The following is a 20,288-nucleotide window of genomic DNA, read 5'->3' as shown; positions in this document are numbered from 1 at the left end:
CTGTCTGCGCTCTGTCTGCTGTCTGAAGGAGTAAAATAGAATCGCACTGCACCTGCACTGTAAAACACACAGATGACTAGAGGAGAATGTTATTTGCCAGGTGAAAGTACACCATTAAAAAACATCCAGATTGAAGTTGCAGTGTCACAAGAAAACTTGTGCAAGATGTGCATAAACTAACGCAAGTCTAAAAATAGTAATGCATCACAGAGAATCTGTTTTTATCTGTGAAATCTGTGAAACGGTCCTTATTTACTTTCCCTCATTTTGTTCCAAACCTGCATGACTTTATTTTTGTTATTATGAAAAATGTTTAAACTCTTTTTGCCACTGTAATTATAGTCAGTGGGGATTTGACAACATTGGATTCCACTTACTTTCATTCTATATGGACAATGTTTAAATGTCTTCTTTTTATAAATAATGACAGAATTTTTATTCATAGATGAACTGTACTCAACTGAACTTTAACTGATGCTTTTTGGCTACCATCATCTGGAACTGCCAGTCACCACAGTTATTTGAAGAACAAGACACTGAAGGCCACTGAATAAATCCGAAAAAACATACACCCATCTATCTCTGAGACAAATTGCTTAAACTACCACCAAGCACTGCAAGGTATTGCCAAGACTGCACTTTTATTTTGCTATGTGACAGCCCAGGAATGTAGGATGGCAGCGGGTGCAGGTCTAGCGGAGGGGGAGAGGGGAGTGGAGAGTGGAGGGGGGGCAGGAAACTTGGAAAGAATGCCAGGAATGCCCATGTTTATCCAGCTTTCCATTGAGGTGGAGGCAGTCCACCGCAGCGCAGCGTGTATAAAGGTAGCTCAGCTGCTACTGGAGAATCAGAACACTCCAAGTCCTCCAGAGAGAAGCAACAGTCGCTCAACTCGGCTCTGCCTAAACTTCATACCGAAGCTAAACTCTAGCTTTAACTCGACAAGAACAGGAGGAACTGGATTCAAAGACCACGCAACGAGATCGGCTTGATCAAATCTGAAGAGAAGACTGCGCTACGACAGCAAGACACTTTAGGATCACAAAAGAAGATTTTCTTGATACAGATTGTAAAGAAGAGCTCATCATGTTTTCTGGAATGAATCTGATTGCTCTGCTGTGCCTGACTTTCTTAAGATGGGTAAGTCCTTTTAATGCACTATTATGAGAATGAGACAGCTATTATGTGTCTGAATACATGTGGATATCTAGAATGTTTTGAATTCAGGCTACATCTTTAGATTTTTGCCAGACAATTTCTATTTCTTGAACGAAACCCCTCTGAGATTTCCTTTAAGGTCAATGCTGACCAGATGTACAAACTCTTACTGGAACATTGTTTCTTATTCCTCAGGCTGTGGCTCAGGAGTGCAGTGGACAATGCCTATGCCCTGATGTGCCTCCCCAATGTTCGCCCGGTGTGAGCCTGGTGCCGGACACTTGTGGGTGTTGCCGGGTGTGTGCCAAGCAACTGGGCGAGCTGTGCACAGAGCGAGATGTTTGCGACCCCCACAAAGGTCTTTATTGTGACTATGGCTCCCCAAGCAACCGTCGCATCGGTGTCTGCACAGGTGAGTAGTTGGGCTTTTGACACACAGATGCTGAGTCTATTGTTGTTGAGTTCAGAGTTGTAAACCGCCTTCTATCTGCATCCCACAGCCAGAGAAGGTGCCACTTGCGTGTTCAGTGGGATGGTATACCGAAGCGGAGAGTCCTTCCAGAGCAGTTGTAAATACCAGTGCACGTGTCTGGACGGGGCTGTAGGTTGCGTGCCTCTTTGTGGAATGGACATCAGACTTCCTAGCCCTGACTGCCCGATGCCCCGTAGGGTGAAAGTGCCAGGAAAATGCTGCGAGGAGTGGGTGTGTGACTCCCCTCGCCAGAACACCTTTGTGGGATCAGTTTTGGCAGGTGAGCATCCCTTGATCTTGACTGTTCTCTGACACATTAATGGTCTCCATTAAGGAGGTTGAAATGAATACTGGCGCAATGATGTAATGATATAAACAGTGGGATGAAATCATGCTGCTGGATGGAATGTGTTGAGTAACTCCCGGTCTTGTCTTATAGCTTACAGAGAGGAGGAGACATACGGGCCAGATCCCTCCATGATGAGAGAGAACTGCCTGGTTCAGACAACAGAATGGAGCGCATGCTCAAAGACCTGCGGCTTGGGAATCTCTACCCGCGTCACAAACGACAACCGCGAATGCCGTCTGGAGAAGCAGTCCCGCCTCTGCATGGTCCGCCCTTGCGAGTCACACCTAGAGGAGAAAATCAGGGTAAGCTGCAATCTACCAATCATGGCACAGCTCACTCTTGGTTCCACTGATGCATTACAGAACTCAATGGCTAATTTTGTATTCTACGCCTTTACAGAAAGGGAAAAAGTGCATCCGCACACCACGGGTCTCCAAACCCATGAAGTTTGAGATTTCTGGCTGCACCACTACCAAGTCTTACCGGCCCAAGTTCTGCGGCGTGTGCACGGACGGTCGCTGCTGCACCCCTCACAGAACCGCCACCTTGCCCATGGAGTTCAAGTGCCCCGATGGCCAAGTCATGAAGAAGCAGATGATGTTTATCAAGACCTGCGCATGCCACTACAACTGCCCCGGGGAGAACGACATCTTTGAGTCCATGTACTACAAGAAGATGGTCGGCGACATGGCGTGAGGAGACGGCGACGACAAGGAGATCCATGCAGTGACTGTCCACTTGAACTGAACAGATATCCATCTCATATCTCAGCACAAAGTACTTGTTTGTCTTTTTATGGTTTGTTGCTTTCATTTTACGTCTTTTTGCGTGTATGTGTTTGTATCTTGTACATGTGTGTGTATTAATTTGTCATGGTGGATGTCTAAGGCTAAGGGGGTGGGGATTGTAAAATGACCGGGCTCAGTTCGGACGCCCCCTAAAAAACAATACTGCACTATAGTCCGACTCTGTGACGCCTGATTGGCAGATGACGCCAAGCCCCTCCCCTAAACTGTGGTGGGCAGATTCAGATTCTGAGAGCAAAAATAGTAAGAAACAGATGGCAGCTTTTAACCCCAGAAGCTAATCGCCTCACCGAGCTGAGAAAAGGTGGAAGAAAGAGACTGATGTGCTCTAACGTTTAGTTGAATTTGTTGGCTCAGAGTTTGATTGAGCTGAACAGAGACATGAAGTTTGGCCAAGAACTTAAGGTTAATATAGCACTGAGTGTTTGACTTTGACTATCTGGCCCCCCCTGTTGGGAGAGAGTCAGTACCCCTGTCAAAAAGACTGGATGAATTGTAGCTTCATTCTTTTTTTAATTACATTATCTATTTTTTGAAAGCTGTAAATAATGTACATATTTTGTACAGCTTAAGTTAATTTAAATTCAAAGCATTTGTCTTTTTTTTTCTTGCTTCACCATGTTTATTGATGGCTTCATGTGCTGACTTGACTGTTCTTGGTACAGCTTGTCCAATATTTTATTGAGAAGTGTGACCAAAAAGTTACATGTTTTCACTTTGGTAGGTTTAAATAAAATATATTTTTTATATAAATTTCCATCTTTTGAGTCATTTTTACTTACAAACTAATGCAGTAACTGTACCTGATCTCAACCACACATGAACACCGCCATGTTTTGACAAAGGCCTCTCATGTTCACACTTACTTCAATGGCATTTTTAAATGACTACTTCGGACCACACAGTTGCATTGTGTGCGGTCCATCAAGCTCAAGACCACACACACAGCCTTGACACATGCCTATATATAGATCATGTATAAAACAGACACTAGTAAATGGACTCTAATTTGCACTTTCATAACATAAACATGTACAACTTATATACAGCACCATTCAAAGTTTGCGGTACGATATATATATTTTTAAGTATCTTAAGCTCATCAAGGCTGCAGTTACTTGATCAAAAATACAGTAAAACAGCACTACTGTGAAATATTAGTACAATATAAAATGTAATTAATTCCTGTTACGACAAAGCTAAATTGTCAGCATCATTAGTCTTCAGTGTCACATGATCCTTTAGAAATCATTCTAATATGCTGATTTGGTGGACAAGACACATTTCCTATTATTGTCAATGTTGTGCTGCTTAATATTTTTTAGCAATAGAAAGTTCAAACATCTTTTGTAACAATGCAAGTCTTAACAACCACATTTGATCAATTTCACACATCCTTGCTGAATACAATTATTAAAATATTTAAATAAATAAAAACGTTTAAAAGGTTCTTAAACAGCATTAAGCACAATATTAAACAGACGTCCAATGAGTTTGCACAGGAGCCAGACAGAAAGCACAGTGATGTGCAGGCAAAAGGGGAAAGTTGTGAACAGTAGAGGAGATAGTAAACGACTTATTTATGAAGGGACAATAACTAAAATATGTATATTGTGAGGCTGTGAGTTTAAGAGGGGGTCTGAGGTCTTAAAACATGAGAAGGATGTCCATTTGTGAACCAGCACTATGAATAATGTCAAACAACGCTGTCAATATTCTGTTGGCTATTAGAAACATATACATGCATTTTTGCCATTTTCATAATAATTATAATAATATAAAAGACTTAGCCTACCTAATATCTTGAATCGTTTTCCAATTGAGGATGCCACACTTCACATACATTAAAGTAAACTTGAGTTATATTTGATGCTGGATTTGATCTGGTCAGTCCAAACTTTTATCAAATGAGCGCCATCTAGTGCATCGACTGTCTGTAATGATACCTGAAGTCAGACTCGACTTATGGCTTTTCACACATTTAACATAAGCTCGTAGGTTGTTGGGTCATGCTTTATATGGGCGATTTCAACTTAATTTCCCTTATTTGCTTAAATAGTTTTTAATAGCAGAATTCTCGTGTGAGAATAATAAAACTACCCACAACAGCGCAAAAGAAATGAGAAGAAAGAGAACCGTGCGAAAAGAGAGGTATGAGGCTAACATGTTCTAGAATCTCCAATGTAGGCTTTGTGTTGTCAAATGTAAAGTATTGCACATTTTATTGATGCAGAGATGAGTAGCACATTAAGTAAAACATTTGCAAAAGCTTTTTTACATGATTAAACTATTAAAATGTGTCGTGTTGGGACTGCATGACATCTGTTTAAAGTGCAAAGTAAAAAAAAAATCGAAATATGTAAATAAAGATGTAAACTTGCATTTTTTAACAAAATAGGATATCATAGTGTGTCTTTGAGATAATCAAAAGTTCTACACACATATGTAGGCTGGGCTACGTCATGGAAGGATTGGTGGTCAAGTGCAAAAACCACAGATGTGTATTTGGACTGACCCAGGTGATTCATGCTATGGCTTCCAACTGTATTGAAGATTGTATTTTTGTGCTTTTCTCTCAGCGCACAGAAGTATTTTCTGTTTGTAGCATGGGCTATAACACTAACCATATTCAAAAACATTTATTTTCTTATTTAATACATTGCAGAAATAATATGCATATATATATATATATATATCTTTTAACACTCAATCGATGTGTTCCTTTTGAAAACCACAGGAAGGATAAAATGGAACAGTGCCACAGTATCCCTCTTCGGCTACTCCGACTGGCACTGGTAAAAAGAAGATATATGCAAACATCAGACATACATACTGTTTATTCCATAGTTTAAAGAAATATTTTTTAATTATTTAATGAACAATTGTTATAATATATGGTGGCCAGGAGGGGACATGTTCAATTTACTTCGGTTCAGTTCAACCATAGCAACAATTATTAAAAAGTAATAGGCCTATAATAATATTTCTTTTTAATTAAGAAAGAGTGCGTAACTAAGAAAAGATTTAATGTTTTATAAGGCATATTCGATTACAGTTTATTTGAATTTGTCTTTCTTACAGTGTAATTATATATTTTAGTACTGAATAGTAATAATTAACTTACTATAGGGTTAGGGTAGGATTAGGGTTTGGTTGAGGGTTAGCTGCATGTAATTATGCATAATTTACAGTTATTACTGGAGTAAGTACTTGTAACTAATGTAACAAGGATACTGTAAAATAATGTGTTATCATTACTGCATATTATTTTGACATTCATTGACTTCATTTGAATGCTTGTCTATACACACCATTACACGCAATACAATATAATCACAATACAAAAAAGTCAATATTTTAATATAATAATTTCCTAATTCCGCACTTTTTCTTAAATTAAAAATAAATATTATTATCCGGCTATTTATTTTTTATAATTCCAGGTTGCTATGGTCGCCTAGGTTGTTCACGTATTCAACTCATGGCCATGAAAAATAGATGTTGTTCCCTTAAATTATGAAGTCGTGTGCCACGAGAAAAATATAGCGTTCCCTCGACATATGATCTCAAGGCCATAAACTTTCCATCGTGTGGCCAAGATTAGATATAAGGATGTCATTGCCTTGACAAAATGAGTCTTGTGGCCACGACATATTATCGCTTTCACCCCAAGTTAATATGACGTTACCAAAAATTAATATTTTGTGGCTATGACATATTATTACGCTCCCATGAGTTTATATGTTGTGGCCACGACAAAACTAAGTGAACCGAACATGTCCCCTCCCGTCGCGGTAATAATAAAATGTGAAAATGGGCAAAAAAACTATTAAACACATGTGAAATGATAAATAAACATACCATGTGTTCTAACATAACCAATACAATGGATAGTGAAATCCTTCTTAAAATCAGCCTGGTTGAGGTTAAAATCCTTATAGGATGGCTCCACATCATCATAGCAAACCCATCGATCAAAGATGTTTAAACCCACTATCATGTGAGTAGGGACGGCTGTCCTTGACATCAGTAAAAACTGGAGTTCATAGGCTCTTAAAAAAACATAAACACGTGTTACACAACGCAACTCTGGAAATGTACAAAAAAATATATACAGCAATGAGTATGAAGCCAGCACATATGTGACGCAAGCTTGGAGAACCCTATACAAAAAAAAAAAGCAAAACAGCTTGACCTTGAAGAGTCACCTAAAAAATCACTGATATGGCAGACATGATTTCTTGAGGTGGTAAAAAGGTTTACCTGTAATAATCGTCTTCAATATATAGGGGTGGCGCTGTATTCATTCCCTGATGTATGACCAGAACGAGCTCCGGTTCTTTAATTCCCAGGGCATGCACATTGCCAAGATGTTTAAATTGGCTGGGGTGGAGAAAATAATAATGTTAAATGATGCGACTCAGGGCAACAACGACCTGTTTGGGTCACTAGTAAAGTTCAGTAAGGCAAACAAAAGTTGAGATATATATTTGATAAATATGCCTCTAACAACAATTTAATCCTTTGGATGAGACATTAAACCGAGGTCCTGACTCTCTGTGGTCATTAAAAATACAGAATGTGTTCATATTTACTTTTACATCCAGACATGTTGATTTCATTTCAGAAATGCTATAGTTGAGAAAGGACACAGTAGGAAATGTTATTACCTTAGTTTGTCGTTGCTCACTATAAGGTCATTAAACACGTGTATATGGTCTTCTGGCTCACTCCAAGCATCTGCGACATACTTGTATTGTTCAAGTGAATCTTTGGTGACATTGACTTGAGACCAGAATAACCAAGACGCTTTGGCAGCATTATACTTTCTTGCTCTTAAAAATACCATAGGTGCCCTCAGCTTTTCAAAAGAGTTGAAAAGAGATGCAATATGGTCATTTTGAATATAGCAATTATATAATGCAACCAAAAACGAGTCAAGGACACACGTATTGATGAACTTGACTGGGCCAAATTGACCACCAGCTTTTAAAATGATGGAGTAGATAGAGCCCATGGGCCAATCATTGGGCCTAGAAGAAAAAAAAGGGTATTTAGCAGAGGTGATGAGATAATAATTACTATAACAGAAGGATATGGCAAGGATTCTTTAAATCTAACCTTAACAGAATGTTCCTCATAAATTTTTCGGCTGTGTTAGAAATAAAACATGAATGAATACTTAATGTATTTATTGACATTTATTGATATTTAGTTTTATTTGATGTGATTGGTGTCATTTCATACCTTTTCTCAAGAGTTTGTCGTTGTATTCTTTTGGTATCCGCAAATACAAATCGAAGCTATTAGAAAAAGGAGGAATTAAATGATAAAAGTTTTTCAATAAAAGTAAACTTTTCTTTATAAAATACTTTAAAAAAAATAAATCACATATGAAATTAAGTCAAATCTACTTAACTAAGCACAATTAACAAAGAAAATAAGTATCTTTACCTTGGCCAGTTACAGTTTGTTGAGTAATTTCTACTTCAAAAGTACATTTTACTCAAACAGTATAACACTGAATTATGCCATACTTTTTTCAGAAAAGTTATGTTTATATTTACCTGAACAACTGGGTTTCCATCCTTATGTTTTAGAATTCGTATCACTTTTGATCGGCAAAGGGGTGTCTCAGTTGCTCAGGAATGACATCCTCCTTATGCAAAGCAGAATGACGCACTGGTAACATTCCTGACATGAGAAAAACTGAACAGTTTCATTTCTTCATACTGTGTGCACTGTTCATTTTCAGGAGCCTGGTTGCTTGGGTCTTGTCATTTTGTGAATTGTATAAAATGGTTGTTTGTTCATTAATTTCTTGGGCTTACTACATTTCAGGAGTTATTGTAATGTAAATGTTCTTTGTGCAGTCGTGTGTTCCAGTATTGAAGCTATTGTGATTTTATAACCTGTGCTATCCCAGAAAAATGTTGACTGCATGAAACCAATTTATCAGATGAGAGAAGGCATAGTATGAGAGAAGGCGTAGTATTGTGTACAACAGGTTTTTCTGCAAATTTTTGGCCTTAGAAGTTCTCCATTAAATATGCTAGAGTAGCCTTATTAGGGTTAAACAGTATATTCACATTGTGGCATTAAGTTAACATTATTTTATAACCGTAATTTGTATGCATTTCAGTGTGTAATGATTGTGGCTAAGATCAGACTGTTTTGGCATACATCAAAATGCCATTGACCTATGAATGCATATGTCCGTGTTGTTTATCCTGTGCCCTTTGTGTCTTCAAACGACTTGCACTGTCAAACAGGAAATACATTTATGAGTGAAGCTCCGACCAACTAGCACAATGACGCATACAAAAACTGAGATGGTCATGGCACCACACCCTTTCTTCAAAAACAACTACACCCTCACTTGAATAAACCTTCCTGTCAGTGACCTGTTGTATCTCAGAAAATAAATCTGCTCTGCTTAAAACCACTAAAAGATCATATATTTTCACATTGGTGAGCTAAGCATAGTGTGTTTGATACAAGAATTCATTAATGAAGTCAAAGATAATAGATATGTTCATTTGTTTGTCATGATCTGTTGAATTTTACAATAGGTGCTTTACCTTTATATGTATGTTATCTAGTAATTGACAATGATAAAGAACAATGAAATAAGCTGTTAATTTAACTGTGGCTCAGATTTCCCCCCTGATTAATTTGTGCCTGTGTCAGGGTGAAGCAGTTTCTACAGTCAATAATAGGCTACGGCAATTTTCAAGAACTTATTTTTTTACTCATAACTGACTTTGTCATAAAATAAATTATCCAAATTAATATGGAGGGGGGGGGGGGTACTTGGACCGTTGGACACTAGAAAAGAGCAGTTTTAATAAGTGTAAAATGACACCTTTTAGGAAGGTGCACGAATAATGATTATGATTTTATTGTAATGCAATAAATTACAATGTCTGGGGGCACAATTCTAACTCGAAAACTGATAGAGGATTAACCTGAAGGTTTAAAAGAAAGCTTTGTCTGCACATGTCTGAAGGAGCGCGCTTTCGTTTTCTTTTGGTTTGAGATCGTCGCCATAGCAACACAAGGGGACGCGCGGAATCGAACAGTCTCTGCTTGTTGCTGTTTTTCCGCATAATTTCGACGACGCCGTAAGTATCAATCAACATGTACCGATTAATTTGAGTTAATTGGCTTTATTTATTAGTGTAAAGTCAATTTAAGAGTCAATTTATGCTTGCATAGTTTTCATAGGCAATTTTATGCCAATCTTATTTTTACTGCGTGACAGTAAACATTTTGAGAGAAAAGAGGTGTAAATAGCCTATAAACGTTTCGGTACAATTGGAAGCCATATTAAAACTTTTTAAAGCTACAGCTGTTCTTTTATCACTCTTTTTTTTTTCAAACGTTAATACATTCAACATTCACAGAAATCATCTCCCACATCACTGGTGTGTTTTTAATTATTATGTTATAAGTTTTCTTGTTCAAGTTATGGTGGTGAATCTTACTTTGTGACTTGAGGATATGTATGCACTTTTGCGTGCAATTACATTGGAATGTTGCTTGCTTTTCAGCTGCCATCCAGAAAAAGTAAAAGGCCATTAATGGTCTTCTCCAGATTATTCAGATGTTTGGCTGGTCCTGCCAGATCTGAGATCTTTCAACACTGTACAGTTCAGGACTGCATGCATGGATGCCTTTTCTTTCTTCCCTGCATGTACAGAGTGGTGTCAGGGTGTTGTGTGTTGAAAACCCTGGGGAATTAGATGCTGCACTTCAGGTTACACACTCACTGAACTCAACTGCAATAAGACTCGACCCGTGATGTCACAGCCTCATTACATTTCCTAATATAAAGAGACAATGCTTATTGTCATTATTAGGCTTAAAATTGCATTAAATGAGCAGTTGTTCCAAATTAAAAATACATTTTGGTTTCACTTTATTTTAAGGTGTCATTGTTACAGTGTAATTATATATTTAATGTGACTCCAGTGGCTCAACCTTAATGTTATGAAGTGATAAGAATAATTGTTGTGCACAAAAAACCTTTACTCAACCATTTCTTCTCTTCTGTCTCGGTCTCTGAAGCTGTTCATGTAGCAAACACAGTGCAGGGCTTCTGGGTTCTACATCAGAACACCGGCTTACGATTGGCCCGCTCCTGCACGCATGCAAAAACAAGCAAAACAGTGTAAATGCAGACGACACATCAAACAAACCAATTGAAAATGATTTATTAAAGGTGTATTATAAATGCAATTAAAGTCCCAGTGAACCGGAAGTTGCAAGTGAGTTTTTTTCAGTGCTGGGACGTATTTCCAAGTGAAATTAAATATTGAAAAGAGGGCAGGGTTTGACTTTAGCGCTCCTCCTCTCCATCTCGTGCTCATAACAGACTAACGGCTGGAGGGGAGTCATTGGTGAAGCATTTTCAAACCTAAGCCGTCAAACTTCATGAGGACTTTAACAAATCATCTAATACCATTAAATATGAAGTGTCTTTACAGTTGTTTTATGGAGAGCTAGCTTGGTTAATCCTAAAAGAGATGACCTTTAAGTACAACACTTTGTATCAAACAAATTTGTCATTAAATGTCTGCAAATGTATAAACTGATCCGAGATCAGGTTAAAATCACAGATCTCCAAAACCCTTTTTCGAAATAGTTATGACGTAACAGAACCTTGTTTGCTGAAACCATGTGACTTTGGCAGTTTGATCCGAATAACTAGCTTGAAACAAATAATTTCCAAAGGTTTAAAAAAATGTTTCGAAAGCATCCATCAGTGATAGTTCAAATAAACCTTGCACCTAGATCCGCTCGACGTAGTTTATGCAAATTTTACTTGCAAAAAACATCTATCTAGGCATGTGTACTACAGGTTTTCTGCAAAGGTTTGATCATGCAGACTTAAAGGCGTATCAAATATAATAGAGTAGGCTTAAGGCTAATCAACATATTTGGCAGAATATTATTGGCTTTTTACAACAGAAATCAACAAATATATTTTGCATTTTCATGAGTAATGACTTTGGCATAAGAACTTCAGTCTGTTTTGGATATGTCAAATTTCCTAATGGTGTCATGAACCTCAGTGTTATTGTTCTTGTGCCCTTAGTGTCTTCAAACCACTTTCATCAGTGAACTTGTCAGAAATTAATTTACAACGATAATGAAGCTCCGACCAACCAGCACAATGACAGATACAAAGATCGCAGCTCTCAGCTCCAAAAAACAACTACTGGTACAGCCACACTTGCATACAAACACACTGCATCTTATATTTTAAATGGTGCACACTCAACCAACTCCACTGTGTTCATCTGCAGGAACAATTACACTCTGAACAGCAGGAGGTTAAAGCCCTTACACAGCCACTGCTGGAGACTGAGGCTGGATTCATAAAGGTAATATTTTAAGTCGACTTTCGAACTTGATTCTTTCTGTTCCCTCATTTGTGTTTGTGTGTGTGTGTGTATGTCTGTGTGTGTGTGTGTGTGGCCTGGTAATCCCTACGTTATGGGGACAAAATGTCCCCACAAAGATGGCAATATCCAAAATCCTTGTCCTTGTGGGGACATTTTTAGGTCCCCATGAGGAAAACATCTTATAAATCACACAGAAGGAGTTTTTTTGAGAAAGTAAAAATGCAGAATGTTTCCTGTGATGGGTAGGTTTAGGGGCAGGGGTAGTGTAGGGGGATAGGATGTACAGTTTGTACAGTATGAAATCCATTACGCCTATGGAAAGTCCCTATACAACATGGAAACACGACGTGTGTGTGTGTGTGTGTGTGTGTGTGTGTGTGTGTGTGTGTGTGTGTGTGTGTGTGTGTGTGTGTGTGTGTGTGTCAGTACAGAATCTGGATCACTACCTCACTCACAGAGACGCACTGGACTTGAGGAAAAGTAAACTGCTCTATAAGCGCTGGACACAGAATGTGTGGCTGCCGGTACAGCGGAGCATTAAGCAACACTTTACACAGCATGGCTACAATGACACACAGAGGATGAGAAGCATGCATGCACACTACATCAACTACTGTAATGCTAAGGTATACACTTAAACTGTTACAGTATAACAAACGGCAGTTAGCACAAGCGTGCTGTTATAGTAGCAATGCACTGTAACCTTAAAGGGTTAGTTCACCCAGAAATGAAAATTATTTCATTAATTACTTACCCTCATGTCGTTGGACACCCATAAGACCTTCGTTCATCTTCGGAACACAAATGAAGATATTTTTGTTGAAAGCTGATGGCTGAGAAAGGCTTCAGAAAGGCCTCCATTGGCATTCAGTACATTCCCACTGACCCACTCACAAGACCCATAAAGGCACTAAACACATCGATACAAAGTCCATCCCACTACAGTGGCTGTACAATAATTTTACAAAAGTAATTGACGTGAACTCGACGCATGCGTGAGAATATGGCGCGGCTCTGCCGTTCGAATACATGACCCGGAAGAGGAGGAGCGCCGCTATAGCGTGAGTTCCAGGTGAGTTTACGTCAGAGACCTACACTGAAGACAATATCTTGGCGGATAAAGTCATTATTTTGATTTTTTTTTGCACGCAAAAACTATTCTCGTCGCTTGGTAAAATTATTGAACAGCCACTGTAGTGAGATGGACTTTGTATCGATGTGTTTAGTGCCTTTATGGGTCTTGTGAGTGGGTCAGTGGGAATGTACTGAATGCCAATGGAGGCCTTTCTGAAGCCTTTCTCAGCCATCAGCTTTCAACAAAAATATCTTCATTTTTGTTCCAAAGATGAACAAAGGTCTTATGTGTGTCCAACGACATGAGGGTGAGTAATGAAATCATTTTAATTTTTGGGTGAACTAACCCTTTAAGATGCATAATAGCCATTTCATAACAGTCACAGCATTACAGTACCTTTCATTAATCAGGGCAATTTTAAATTTTAGCTTTTAAAGGTTAAACAAAACTGCATGAATGTTAAAATCAATAATGCTTAAATAATAGTGAAAAATAAACGAAAATGAAGTGGGTTTTTTTCGTTCTATTGTTACAGGCCAGATATGTTATAAAATAAAATCTTGAATAATAAAATAATGAAAAAAGGGTTACAAAAAATGTACAGTAATTAATTAATCATTTTGTTGTCATGGAATAATTTAATTGCATGAATGCTAAAGTCAATAAAGAAAAAAGAAATACTTAAATAAAAAATATAAAAATCATAATATAATAATGGAAAAGTAATTAGTTAGGCTTTCTGTTGTCATGGAATAACTTATTTTTTTAAATAATAATTTAAAAGAAATGATGAAAAACTGCAATAATGAGTTCCAGTCCCCCTAAAACCTCAAATGTGTCCTGTGATTTAGGGTTTTGTGTTTCTAGAGAGTTATGATCCACTGGAGTACAACCCTTTCCTGCACCATTTCAACACACATTATCACAAAGTGAGTCATTTCATCTTTTCTCTCTTGATAGTCACACAACTTAAATGCATTATTGATATGTAATTGATTTGGTGAAGGATTCGATCAAGTTTTACTATACTTGGCATGTGTTTTTGTGCAGATTTCCACCTCAGCATTGGAGGATCCTCTGTCTCTTCAGTCACGAGCCAGGATTAAGGAAAAGACAGCAGTACTTCGCTGCCAAACAGGTGCTGTTAATAAAAAATTGGTTTAACAAATGTATATGCTGTTAATCATGACTAGATTATTCAACCCTCTACGCACACCTTGGCAATAAAGTCATCATTGGCTAGTACATTTATTTGTTTACTCGTTGGACTGATATACTCCGATCAAACAGACGAGCTACTGGAGCTCAAATTTCTCAAGAAGTTAATGCTGGTTCTGATAGAAAGGGGTCAGAATACACAGAGCATCACAGTTTGTTGCGTATGGGGTTGCTTAGCCACTGACCAGTCAGTGTGCCCATGCTGACCCCTGACCACCGAAAGCACCAGCAGTGGCACGTGAGCTTTACATCATGAGGATGGCCGGGTGTGTGTGGGGAACATATGGCACCAGGATGCACTATGGGATGAAGGCATGCTGGCGGAGGCAAACCTTGGGTCCTGCCATCCATGTGGATGTTACTTTGACACGCACCATGTACTTAAGCATTATTGCAAACCATGATCACCCTGGATAACGTGTACATCGTGAAAACGGTATTTCCTGGTGGCTGTGGCCCTTTCAGCAGGATAATGCTCCTACCACAAAGCAAAAATGGTTCAGGAATGGTTTGAGGAGCACAACAAGTTTGAGGTGTTGACTTTGGGAATGTCTAAATTCCCCAGATCTCAATCCAATCGAGCATCTGTGGGATGTGCTGAACAAACAAGTACGATCCATGGAGGCCCCACCTCACAACTTACAGGACTTAAAGGATCTGCTGCTAACATATTGGTGCCACATTTACATTTAATCATTTAGCAGACGCTTTTATCCAAAGCGACTTACAAAAAAAGATCTGGTGCCAGATACCACAGCACACGATCAGGGGTCTAGTGGAGTCCATGCCTCGACGGGTCAGGGCACAATATTAGGAAGGTGGTCATAATGTTATGCCTGATCGGTGTTTGTGTGTGTGTGTGTGTGTGTGTGTGTGTGTGTGTGTGTGTGTGTGTGTGTGTGTGTGTGTGTGTGTGTGTGTGTGTGTGTGTGAATATAATATATAAAAGCAGCTGAATGCTTTTTTAAGCACCTCTGAAAACTACTTTTAAGCAGGAAATGATAATATTTACATACATCTTTACAGCTGGTCTGTTTGCACGGGATTAGTATTACCTAAGGCAGTTTTTCTGAACCTTTATACATAAGGTAAAAGTCGCTGTAATCTTTACTGACATTGTCTGTAATTATTACTGAGATGGCACATTTGGATGGGACTAAAATCACTGAGAAGCTCTGGTAATCTTTACCTCACTTCTCCATGTTAAACTAATCCGGTCTGAATAAGGCTTTAGCACACTAACACAACACTGGCGATACAATCTAAGAATTTATTAGCCAATGGCTAATAATAGACATTATTAAGTAGCCTAGAGTGAAGATTTAGTTGCATATCTGAGTGATTTACTCGCATTGTAGAGGGTTGAATTATTGTTGTACTACTTCCTTTAAAGGGGTACAAAGCATTAAAACAGAGGTTAATAAAATGGCTTCTGTATGACCTTTTAAATCTGCTTGCTAGGTCATGTGTATCGCCGTCAGCAGGTGGAGGAATTTCTCCAGAGTACACCTTCTTCCCAACAGAGCCTCAAAAAGTCCCAGGCCAAACCCTCCAGAGATACCACCTCACAGAGATTTCGGGAGGACTACAGTCTGTTTGGATCGAGGTATCATCTTCAGGCTCGCTGTTGAGCTGCCTTTGTGTCAGTCATTGTGTTTCCAGAGCTTCTGTGCTGGTGATACTGAGGTCATTTGTTGCTGTTCAGGAGTCGAGGCTCTCCACATGCAGCTGAGGCAGAGAGATGCTGCTTCCAAACTGAGTGCTGCTCCTCCTATGGTTAAAGACGGCATTCATAGGCCTTTTTGACATCAGGTTGTATGGACAAACTTCTTCCCGTACCGAGGATGGTGTCAGTTATACCATCATTTAAGTGCAATAAATAATAAGGTGCACTGTATGTGTGCTTATTGAATGATGCATACACTGAAAGTAGGTGAGCAGATTCTGACAATCACATGTAGTTTGAGCCACACTTAACAGAAGATACTCAAGAAATTATATAATAAGAATATAGTGAACCTTCAGTCTGCAAATCTGGGGCCTATGAAATACCCCTTTCCATTAAATGTTTTAAATAAATACATTTAGAGAAATTCTGGGTTTTTATTGTTGTCTTTGGTATATATGAATAATTGTACCCAAACCAATACAGCAATCTATTCCTATAAATGCTTATACAATTATGCATTAAACAAATAACTTTCGACATCCAGAATCAACCCAAATGTACAACATCCAGATCCAGTCTGTTCATAAAAACTAATGCTGTTGTTCAATTAGGCTTAGGCATAATCAATGCAAAACCATATGAACCATATTATACATTATTAAAGCATTTATAAATAATTATTTCCTTAATTTAGGCATTTAAAGAATAATTTGTGTTCCGTCACATATGTTCAGATAGTATATAATTAAACAGTGTTTCAGTTTTTAATAATACAATTATTAAACATGCGCTGAGGGGCTCCAAGAATAAGTTCAAGAACCACTGGGGCAGCACATGTGTGTACTTGGCTTCATGGATTCTACAAACTGAATTAATGTTTGGCATTTCCAGAGAACAAGCAACTGAACAAACAGTGATTTATGACCTCTATACATAGGAAGCAGCAGTACATGGTGTTTAGGTTAAAGGTGCAGTGTGTAATATTTATGAGGATCTATTGGCAGAAGAAATGCAATATACTATAAATAACAATGTTTGCGGTGGTGTATAAAGATCTTACATAATGATACGTTATGTTTTTATTACCTTAGAATGAGCCGTTTCTATCTACACACACCGCGGGTCTCCTTATAGTAAAGTCGCCATTTTGTGCCGTCATGATTCTACAGTGGCCCTAAACGGACAAACTGCTCCACAGAGCGCTAGTCACTTTTTGCTATATCAGACGATGACATCTTTGTCCTGCGTCCGCCACCGTAGCTTCTCTATGTGCTTCAAAAGGGAGGGGTGAGCAGTGTGTTATTGCAATTCACAACCTCACCACTAGATGCCGCTAAAATTCACACACTGCACCTTTAAGGCAGTAAAGTAAAATAAAATCAATTAAAGACTGCCAGTGACTGGGAAAGTAAAGCAGTGTTTCTCTCCATTATCCCAGCTAACAGGGAACGTTCTCATAACTTTGGCTAATATTATGGAAAAGGATCTCTCAAAATGAATAATGTTTATTCTAAGCTATACGTTCTTTAATAATGTTCTCAAAACATTAGCACAAAAATGTTATTTAAACATTGTTTATACATTTTGTTCTGAATGCTACATTTGGACACTTTTTAAAATGTTACTACTTGTTTCAGAATGTTCAGAGAAAATGATTTAGGTAAAAAATTATTAACATTAGTTTAACGTTTTGTTAGCTGGGATAGCAATATTTGGCTTTTAATGAATGAAAGGAAAAATAAGGCACATTTAAGCACATTTAGGCCAGAAACATCTAATTAAAGGAAGTTGTGTCAGATGTTTAGATTATAAATGCAATTTCAAAATGCAAACCAGTTCATATCCCAACCAAATAATAACATTATTTCCTTATATTCCCCATCATATAACATCATTAGCATGTGTGAGTAAATATGACACTACCAGCCTCTATATAACAGCATGTAAGCATCCATTAAGTGGTTCATCTTTCTTCATATCAAGAGTGTTCAATTTAAAACATGAACACTAATTAAGCAACTTTTTTTGTTAAATAATCTGTTTAATGTTGTAGTGCTAATGAAGCAGATGTGGCGTTCACAGGTGAGGTGTTTGCTCATAGAGCTGCAAGTCAAGACGCACTTTGACCTCTCCGGTAGGAACTTCATGAAGCAGCAGACGGCGTTCCAGTGGACCTTTACCATCTTGATCCTTCTTTACTGTTGCTACAGGAACTTCAGTACGGCCTAGAAAATCTGTATCGAAATCACAATCAGTTAAGAATAGATATCATCGTGTATTTATATATTGTTTGTGCGATGCCGTGTAGAATCTCACCGTCAGGAGAAAACTGATCCCTCTCAAAGATAGTGAGGCAGAGGACGTCCTGATACAGGTCTTTGATGAAGAAGTGGCAGTTGAAGCTCCATTTGGGGTTGAGCGTGTCGGGCTGATGGCGGGACGTGTAGCACTGAGCGCCCATTGTTAGCTCACAGTATGGGTTACTCTTCCCTAAAAACACACAACACATCACACACTGCAAAAATCATTTCCTACTCAGTATTTTAGCTTTTTTTCTTCAGTATTAATATATAAACATTTTTAAAACTAGATTAGTTTACTAGAGGAGCCAAACAAAAGCACAGTACAAAAATCAAGCTGCTAAAATAATCCCAAGGTGATGAGTTTGATTCCAAAGGATTATCTCAAATATCAGGCATAACATTATGACATTATGATCTTAATGTTGTGTTGGCCCTGTTTTTCTGCCAAAACTACTTTGAACCATCGAGGCATGGACTCCACTAGACCCCTGAAGGTGTGGTAAGGTATCTGGTGCCAAGATGTTAGCAGCAGATCCTTTAAGTCCTGTAAGTTGTGAGGTGGGGCCTCCATGGATCAGACTTGTTTGTTTAGCACATCCCACAGCCACCAGGGAATACAGTTTCCATGAAAGTAACATCCACATGGATGGCAGGACCCAAGGTTTCCCAGCAGAACATTGCCCAAATCAACACACTGCCTCCGCCGGCACGCCTTCTTCCCGTAGTGCATCCTGGGGCCATGTGTTCCCCAGGTACGTGGCACACGCACTCGGCCATCCACGTGATGTAAAATAAAATGTCATCAGACCAGGCCACCTTCTTTCATTGTTATGTGGTCCAGTTCTGAAACTCACATGCACTATGTTGGCGCTCTCGCCGGTGGTCAGGGGTCAGCATGGGCACACTGACTGATCTGCGGCTTTGCAGCCCCATACGCATCAAACTGTGATGCACTGTGTATTCTGACACCTTTTTAGCAGAACCAGCATTAACTTCTTCTTCAGGAGCTACAGTAGCTCGTCTGTTTGATCGGACCACATGGGCCAGCCTTCACTTCCCATGTGCATCAATGAGCCTTGGCCGTCGGTTCACCACTGTTCCTTCCTTGGAGCACTTTGGCCCTTGTCAAACTCGCTCAAATCCTTACGCTTGCCCATTTTTCCTGCTTCTAACACATCAACTTTAAGAACAAAATGTTGACTTGCCTCCTAATATAACCCACCCACTAACAGGTGCCGTGATGAAGAGATGATCAGTGTTATTCACTTCACTTGTATGGTCATAATGTTATGCCTGATTAGTGTGTGTATATATTAAGTCTTGCAGTCTCAAGCACAACTATTAAAAAAAGGGGATAGAAAATACGGTTTGTATGGTATTAAAACCATTACGCCTATGGAATGTCCCCACGTGTGTGTGTGTGTGTGTGTGTGTGTGTGTGTGTGTGTGTGTGTGTGTGTGTGTGTGTGTGTGTGTGTGTGTGTGTGTGTGTGTGTGTGTGTGTGTGTGTCATTCGAACCATTGGGTTTGCAGGGCTTCAGCTCCGTCGCCTCAAGGACCGTTACTAACAGTCTCCCGATTCCACTGTTCTTCTGAGAGCGAGCTAAACAACACACACAGACTTGTATCAAAAAAAAACATCACTTGTAGCGCTGCATTCAATCCCTTTGACTCCGAGAGTCATCACTGAATCCTAACCTTGGTATGCCTTCTCTCTCTTGAGCTTCTCCGTCTCTATGAAGTGATCAGATGCTGCTTTGATCTTCTGCACCCATGTTGTCCTGAGTTCAATGAAAGGGTTCAATAATGTTAGTAACTATATACAGCA

General features: G+C 38.8%; 3 protein-coding genes and 1 long non-coding RNA gene across 11 annotated transcripts in view; 2 read left to right on the top strand and 2 right to left on the bottom strand.

Moving 5' to 3' along the window:
* The first annotated feature begins 765 nt into the window (after positions 1-765).
* ccn2a (cellular communication network factor 2a) lies at positions 766-3,523 on the top strand. Its single transcript, XM_067416894.1, has 5 exons — positions 766-1,140; positions 1,354-1,570; positions 1,659-1,910; positions 2,070-2,281; positions 2,379-3,523. Exons 1-5 carry the CDS (start codon positions 1,087-1,089, stop codon positions 2,673-2,675), a joined length of 1,032 nt encoding a protein of 343 aa, XP_067272995.1. The 5' UTR covers positions 766-1,086; the 3' UTR covers positions 2,676-3,523.
* Positions 3,524-4,757: 1,234 nt separating this feature from the next.
* Positions 4,758-16,489, top strand: fam228a (family with sequence similarity 228 member A). Of its 5 annotated transcripts, none has more exons than XM_067416890.1 (9): positions 9,853-9,909; positions 10,339-10,544; positions 11,886-12,011; positions 12,097-12,174; positions 12,627-12,821; positions 14,122-14,199; positions 14,321-14,408; positions 15,950-16,094; positions 16,194-16,480. In XM_067416890.1, the coding sequence occupies exons 3-9, from the start codon at positions 11,940-11,942 to the stop codon at positions 16,267-16,269; spliced, it is 732 nt and encodes a 243-aa protein (XP_067272991.1). In that variant the 5' UTR covers positions 9,853-9,909; positions 10,339-10,544; positions 11,886-11,939; the 3' UTR covers positions 16,270-16,480. The 5 variants fall into 5 exon arrangements, with proteins under 5 accessions (XP_067272994.1, XP_067272989.1, XP_067272991.1 ...); XM_067416891.1 differs by lacking the exon at positions 9,853-9,909 and adding an exon at positions 10,196-10,212; XM_067416888.1 differs by lacking the exon at positions 10,339-10,544 and having other exon boundaries at positions 9,828-9,909; positions 16,194-16,479.
* Positions 5,504-7,814, bottom strand: LOC137042078 (uncharacterized). The gene is made up of 4 exons (XR_010898212.1): positions 7,456-7,814; positions 7,049-7,168; positions 6,647-6,837; positions 5,504-5,577 (listed from the first exon to the last, which is right to left on the bottom strand). It is a non-coding gene; the product is annotated as an uncharacterized lncRNA (long non-coding RNA).
* An 88-nt stretch (positions 16,490-16,577) lies between the features above and the next one.
* itsn2a (intersectin 2a) overlaps positions 16,578-20,288 on the bottom strand; it is a 77,864-nt gene continuing 74,153 nt past the window's right edge. For all 4 annotated transcript variants that reach the window (XM_067416885.1, XM_067416886.1, XM_067416884.1 and 1 more), the window contains 4 exons: positions 20,159-20,241; positions 19,980-20,063; positions 18,474-18,647; positions 16,578-18,391 (listed from right to left, as the gene is read on the bottom strand). In XM_067416885.1, coding sequence (XP_067272986.1) covers positions 18,234-18,391; positions 18,474-18,647; positions 19,980-20,063; positions 20,159-20,241 — 499 coding nt within the window. In that variant the 3' untranslated portion in view covers positions 16,578-18,233. The remainder of the gene's footprint in view (positions 18,392-18,473; positions 18,648-19,979; positions 20,064-20,158; positions 20,242-20,288) is intronic.

The sequence above is a fragment of the Pseudorasbora parva genome, chromosome 15, assembly GCF_024679245.1.
Source record: "Pseudorasbora parva isolate DD20220531a chromosome 15, ASM2467924v1, whole genome shotgun sequence".
Lineage (NCBI taxonomy): Eukaryota > Metazoa > Chordata > Actinopteri > Cypriniformes > Gobionidae > Pseudorasbora > Pseudorasbora parva.
This window is presented reverse-complemented; position numbering and strand designations above follow the sequence as displayed.